A 7,035-nucleotide genomic window follows, 5' to 3' on the forward strand; every position below is an offset into this window, starting at 1 on the left:
CTCTCCCAGCGATCTCGCCTTCCCACGGACGAGGAAATTCCCAGGACTCCCGGCCGAGACCTGATGGAACGAGCTCGCAGTCTGGGCAAGTCGCAGAGCACGGACACTGTGCCCAACACCCCAGGTACACAGCATCCGACCATCCTCTCCGGAGAGATACCAGAATTTCCGGGTGTGGATTCCGAGGCGTCCGAAAGTGTTCTGTCGAAGCGCAAAGGTTGATCTAAAGGGAAAAAGATCCCCCTCGTGTCCGAGTCTTCTGAGCCATCGTCTGAATCGACTCCTTTACGAGACACGGACTCTCTGAAAATCCCAGCCAACTCCCCTGGAGGCCTGAGCCCAGACTTCCGACACGTGCAACCTCAGACGAATCTGCTGCCCGAAAACGAAGACCATTACCTGTCCTACGAAGAGGACGTGCCTCTGGTCACAAAGCCAACACGGAGGGCACGGCGAGGCTGGGAGGAGCTGCTCCTGGACAGTCTATCACCCGTCACCACGCCGCCACGATCCATCTTCTCCAGACGCAGCGAGTTTGAGGAGATGACCATATTATACGACATATGGAACGAGGGCATAGATGAGGAGGACATCCGTCTCCTCCAAATCACGTATGACCAGATGCTTCAGCAGGACAATGGCAACGACTGGCTCAACGACACCCTTTGGGTTAATCACCCACAAACCAACTGCCCCCGAGTGAAGAAGAAGAGGCGTGATGACGGCATGAGGGATCACATGACCGGCTGTGCTCGAAGCGAAGGGTACTACAAGATAGACAAGAAGGACAAGATCAAGTACCTGCAGAGTACGCGGCTGCAGTATGAGGAACCACCTTTCGACACTCAGGGAATGAGTATTCCTGCGCAAGTCCATGCTTCCACAAGGGCGGGCTCTGAGCGGCGATCCGAACAGCGGCGCTTGTTGTCATCGTTTGCTTGCGACAGTGACTTGCTGAAATTTAACCAGTTGAAGTTCCGCAAGAAAAAGATCAGATTCTGCAAGTCGCACATCCACGACTGGGGTCTCTTTGCTCTGGAGCCCATCGCCGCGGACGAGATGGTCATTGAGTATGTCGGACAAAACATCAGACAGGTGATTGCTGACATGCGAGAGAAGCGCTATGAAGAAGAGGGTATAAATGGGATTTTCTGCCTCCGGACGGAACGCAGCGGAGTAGATTGCGGTCGACATTTGTACCCATAAATGTTCATATTTTAGCACAAAATCTTTTAACTTTGTCATATTTTAGCGATGTTTGGCTCTTACTTACCGAAACTCGAAGCAGCGGGGTCTTGTGTGGCTGTCAAGCGCGACAAGTGAGAAAACAATGCAGGCCTGATCGTTAGCATCTGATGCTAGCTTAGCCGTTCCACTTGGACCAGACCTTTTGGGCCTAAATCGTTTTATGATCCTGGTTCATTACAACACAAGCTATGACCTCACAACTGCAAGTCTTCTCCCCTCCCTCCATCTCCTCCAGTGCCTTCTGCAGAGTTAAAAAGCTGAAGGTCGAGAACAACGTTTGGGATGTGTCCACTTCGGAAGCGTACGGCTCCATCGCGGGCCAGTCGGCATACACTTTCGCCCCCGCAATGGCCGTCCCACCTTTCGCCCCTTCCCTGGTCTTCCCCCCCACAGCGCCCGGCTCCCGAGGTCAAGTGGTGGTCCGGGCAGCCGACAGCACCGGAAGTCTTCCCCGAGGTTCTAGCCGTCGCGTTGCAGAACACGCCACGTCTTCTTCCTATGCCCATGTGGAGACGGCTTCGGAAATAAGAGGGCACCGGCACGGGCAAAAGAGGAAGATAGAGGAAAGCAACGAGGGAAGCGGGAGTGGATGCGGAAGCGTGCAAATCCTGGAGGAACTCTCGGCACCAGCGTTTTCTACCCGTACTGGTGGCGGAGGAGGCGGCACTGGCCAGTCCATACCTCACTCGGCGCCCACCACCAAAAGCAGCAGCTCCAACGGGGAAGGCGACTATCAGCTAGTGCAGCACGAGATCCTCTGCTCAGTTTCGTGCAGCTACGAAGTCCTCGAGTTCTTGGGCAGGGGCACATTTGGACAGGTGGCCAAGTGCTGGAAGAGGGGCACCAATGAGATTGTGGCCATTAAAATTCTCAAGAACCATCCTTCCTATGCTCGACAGGGACAGATTGAGGTGGGCATCCTAAACCGCCTGAGCGCAGAGAATGCAGACGAGTACAACTTTGTGCGCTCCTACGAGTGCTTCCAGCACAAAGGTCACACTTGTTTGGTTTTCGAGATGCTGGAACAAAACCTGTATGACTTTCTCAAGCACAGCAAGTTCAGCCCGCTGCCGCTGCGCCACATCCGACCCATCCTACAACAGGTCGCCACGGCGCTTCTGAAACTCAAGAGTTTGGGTCTGATTCACACCGACCTAAAACCAGAGAATATTATGCTGGTGGACCCGCTCAGACAGCCGTACAGGGTCAAGGTGATCGACTTTGGATCGGCGAGCCACGTGTCCAAGGCCGTGTGCTCCACGTATTTGCAGTCTCGCTACTACAGGGCTCCAGAGATCATTTTAGGTCTGCCTTTCTGTGAGGCCATTGATATGTGGTCACTGGGGTGTGTCATTGCCGAGCTCTTCCTGGGTTGGCCTCTCTATCCCGGAGCTTCGGAGTATGATCAGATCCGCTACATTTCTCAAACGCAAGGCCTACCAGCAGAGTACTTACTGAGCGCAGGCACAAAAACCAGCCGCATTGTCGGGACTGGCGTCTCCTTTTTTGCCACTGTTTCCGACTCAAATGAACTGCATTACTACGGCCCCGATCCTTTATGTGACTGTATATTTGAGAATATGCTATCAGCCAATTTATGTCCTATCTCCTGAATAATATTTGTCATGTGATCAGCTAAACCCTCAGAAATTTCACTCGCGGAATTTGGCGTAGATGTGGGTCTGACCTGAGGTGAAGGTAGGCTAGCATGTTGGTCAGCTGCATTATGGGTGCTCACACTGGAACTTGCCTCTACTCTATGTGTCGCACCACCTGGGGTAGAACTATTATCAGAGGGGATGGGGGTAAACATGCCCCTGCCCCTGCCAAAGTGAATAGGTGTGTCAAATTGTGGAGCTAACACATTGCTCTGATTAAACATGTTTCAAAGATTAACAGAAAAAAATGTAAATAAGTCAAAATCACAAAATAAATCAGCAGCCTTCGTATCACTGTGACACTGCACTGTTATGAGCTAAACAATATCGCTCATGTAATTGCAACATCCATTGAAGCCTGGTCATCCTGGAAGGGGGATTACCCTCTCAATGTTTCTTCATTTTCCTCATGGTGAGGTTCTTGAGTTTTTCCTTGCCCTCATGTAGGTTTTAGATCAGGGGATGGTGTAATAATAGCCTGTAAATTGCAATAATCTGTGGTCTGTGCAGCCCTTTGAGACTCCTTGTGATGAAGGGCTATACAAATAAACATGACTTGACTTGTTTTTGAATATTAAGTATTAGTTTTGTGTAATAAACTATAATAGCACTAAAAAACATATATGAATAAAACTAATACAAACTACCGTTGTCAAACAAGTGACTTTTTTTTAGATTTCATAGTCTTAGCAAATACCATAATACATTTGAGGAAAATAACCCTCTGTAAACGCCTATCTATTGAATCTTTTTTTTTTTAACTTTTTTTTTGGACTGAAACAAAAATCATGAGTAGTTATAGAAGCCTACCTCATATACTGTACAGATACCATGCATGACATTCCCTTCCCCCAAAAATGATTATGAATATATATCTGTACTCTATTATTTTCTGTCAGGCCCCCTCTCAAAAGAATAAATCCTCTCACGCTTGAGGGTGTGCTCCATTTTGTGCTCAATATTTATACTCTGTGCTTAATGCACAACATGGAGGTTAAATGTCATCAATACACTGCCAATGAGTGCCACTTCTCCATAGTGTAGTGGACGTGCAATTGCACTTGATTCTTTGGAAAGTTAGAAAAAAAAAAATCCCAGAGGTAGAACGTGCCAGCGCCCTTCTTGACTGAGCTTCACGCCCCCCCAAGGGGGCCAGCCCTACTATTTGAGAACCACTGATATATAAAAACATAATATTTTCCCCACTTATTGTCACAAGCCTGAAACGGAGACAGGACCCAATTGCGTTCGTTAAACTCAGTTTTATTGAAAATAGAGAGCAGGGCTTGCTTCCACGATCCGATGATCGTCGGACACGGGTGGCTGATGGCAGGAACGTGGAAGTGCCACTTCCGCGTCGAGCGAGGATAGTCGTGGGTGGCAGGAAAGCTGGTCGGTAGCCGGGACAGAGAAGCAAGGGCGGTAATCGAGTCCAGAAAAGAGGTCGGCAACAAGTATCAGGTAGGAAACAGGGCAAAACAGGTCGATGGCCGGAACAGAAGAGCAGGGCAGAAACGGGTCCAGAAACAGGTCGGCAACGGGTAACAGGCAGGAGAAAACAGAGCAGGAGATTGTCGGAGGGTACGGTGCTTGCCTAGCAAAAGCGTAGGTTCGCAGGACGGTCTGACGGCTTCCTCTCGGAAGCCAGGGGTTTAAAAAGAGTCCATGAACCAATTTGCGCTCAAGGCTGTTGGCGCCAATGGGGCAGCCGCAGGTGCCCCGAATCAGTAATCATGACACTTATTGCATTTATTTAACAACAATTTACCATTCCTCTAATATAAAGATACCGATTGTTAAATGGCCAAGCCAAGGTAGCCAATATCGGTAATTGCCATGATACTACAATAATTTACCATGCAAAGTACCAATTCCTTAAAAAAAGCTGTTGACTACACTGATACCGATATATGGTATCAGTAATTGCTGATCCCTCTCACATCTAATATAAAGGAAAACAAAGAAGGATTGTTAAATGGCCAATAAAAAACAGTCTGTACTTTTATTGATACTTGCCATGATACTGTTACCATGGCAAATATTGATAACTTTTCAAAAGCTGGTACCTACACCGATACCTGGTATCTGTAATTACCAATTCTTCCTCATATTTAATATAAATAAAGGAACAAAAGGAAGAACTGATTTAAATGCCCAATATAAGGCAGTCGGTACTCGTCTCAGCTCTTGCCATGATACTAGCTTCACGTACCAATACCTTAAAACGGCTGGTATCTACACTGATACCTGATAGTTGCGGAACCTTCCTCAAATGTAATATAAGGGTGATTCTCTGTTTGTAGCAACATTTCATGTGCGTATCTTTCTCTTACCCTGATTCTTCTAAAATCTGCATAATGTGATTCATTACAGTAGTTCATTGTTAGAAAATAGAGAGGAGTTTTGAAAAAAATGCCAGTGGCCTTCAAGTCATGCACCTTTGATAACAGATGGGAGTTTGCCAGTGAGTTTCTGAATTGTAGCTTTTAATTAGAGACAAATTATTTTGGCTTGGGAAACTTATTGTCTTGATCTTGAAGGTGCTTGCTCCTGAAAACAACGTAACTGGTTTTGAGTACACTATAGAAATATACAAACGGATAAAGATATAAAAGTATATATTGGGTGTAAAATATAGAATATAGTATAAAAGGCACATTTAGACCATAATTTCCTCCACAGTATATAAAAAGTATTTTGTAAAGTGAACGCAGCATTGCTACGGACTGCCCCTACCTCCCCAGGCTGCTTATTTCAGTAGGGGTTTGCATCCATAAATGAAACAGATCGTACTGGTTTGCATAATTACCAGTAGAAGAAAAATGAGAGACTGATTAAACAATTGCCAATATAAGACGTTTGGTACTTGTGTCAGTACTTGCCATGATACTAGTATCAGCTAACACAGCAAGTAGCAATATCTTTACAAAAGCTGGTATCCACACCAATACCAATATCTCGGGTTAGTATTAATCCTTTCTCTTGTGTAATATTTATATAGGAAACTGAATAACTTATTGATCATTCTCCAATATAAGACATGCAGACCATTAATTCTAAAATAAGCTGTAAACATTTTGGTATTTGGTATAAGTCGCTTTTCTGTTGTTGTGACACCTTGACTGTAAACTGTCGGTAAAACTGCCGTTTATATACTGGACTGGGCATTGTTAGAGTAGTATCGGCTATGCATGCCCCAAACCCGAATTAAAGATAAAGCTCAACAGAAATTAACCTCTACAAAGAAATTTACACAAGTAGCATATTTGTATCGAGCCATATGTACTCATGAAAAGAGCCATATATAGCTCCCGAGCCAGAGTTTCCCGACCCCTGGTGTCAAGCGTCCTCTCCTGCAAGTGTTTTTCAACCCTTTATTTAGCCAAGGCTTATTTCTTTTATTGAAAAATATCCCACGACACACCACCGTTCAGTGTCACAGCATCTCCGGTGAAAGTAGGTCCAAATGAAAGGTAGATTGGACAAGTACACAAATTGGTTAAATTCCCACAGAAAAGTCTAACAATCAATTTCTGTGCCCCAGCATACAGGGGTTGAAAAACACGGTTCTATCGATACCTTAAAAGACTGGTACCAGATATTAGCAATCCTTACTCGCAAAAAATACGGAGAAAAGGAAAATAATAAAGGCCTTTTTTGACTTAATACCAGTGTCTGAAACTCAAGACAAAAAGTTACCGGACACCAGGGGAGAAAACTCTCAAAAGTTGCCTGCCCCATTTTTCACAACTTGAAACGCAATAAGACGACTAATCGCAAAAAACCACGTTGTTGCCAAGTATTAGGGATTGATAAGCAGAATATATAACAGAACAACTCTTTAAAATTAGGTATATTATAAATCTACTTATAACATTCATTGTATGTATATGACATCACTGTTTTCCATCTGCCATCAGTATGTACCTGTATTTAACTCATCTTCATTCATGCAATATTTGCGTTGCGTCGTCTGCTACAAGCCACGTGAACACCTCTTTTCACGATGCTTTTAATGTACGTTTTGTAGCGTCATCAATTTTGTTAGCTTCTTTAGAATCTTTCTTCTGGGGCTGAGGTTTAGGCTTGATTCCTTACCACTTATCCATTTTTCTTGTGTTCTCTGTGC

General features: G+C 45.3%; 2 protein-coding genes across 2 annotated transcripts; both read left to right on the top strand.

Moving 5' to 3' along the window:
* Positions 1 to 1,349, top strand: LOC148364503 (histone-lysine N-methyltransferase SETD1B-A-like). The gene has a single exon (XM_088337213.1). It carries the CDS (start codon positions 544 to 546, stop codon positions 1,204 to 1,206), a length of 663 nt encoding a protein of 220 aa, XP_088193339.1. The 5' UTR covers positions 1 to 543; the 3' UTR covers positions 1,207 to 1,349.
* Positions 1,350 to 1,426: 77 nt separating this feature from the next.
* On the top strand, positions 1,427 to 6,464 carry LOC148364504 (homeodomain-interacting protein kinase 1-like). Its single transcript, XM_088337357.1, has 2 exons — positions 1,427 to 2,808; positions 6,451 to 6,464. Exons 1-2 carry the CDS (start codon positions 1,437 to 1,439, stop codon positions 6,462 to 6,464), a joined length of 1,386 nt encoding a protein of 461 aa, XP_088193483.1. The 5' UTR covers positions 1,427 to 1,436.
* Positions 6,465 to 7,035: the final 571 nt, after the last annotated feature.

Source organism: Urocampus carinirostris, chromosome 6 (genome assembly GCF_059441175.1).
Source record: "Urocampus carinirostris isolate Australia breed hairy pipefish chromosome 6, RoL_Ucar_1.0, whole genome shotgun sequence".
Classification (NCBI taxonomy): Eukaryota; Metazoa; Chordata; class Actinopteri; order Syngnathiformes; family Syngnathidae; genus Urocampus; species Urocampus carinirostris.

Excerpts from the sequence above, each read along its gene's own strand:
- LOC148364503 (XM_088337213.1), top strand. The coding sequence starts at position 544 with ATGACCATATTATACGACATATGGAACGAGGGCATAGATGAGGAGGAC.
- LOC148364504 (XM_088337357.1), top strand. The coding sequence starts at position 1,437 with ATGACCTCACAACTGCAAGTCTTCTCCCCTCCCTCCATCTCCTCCAGT.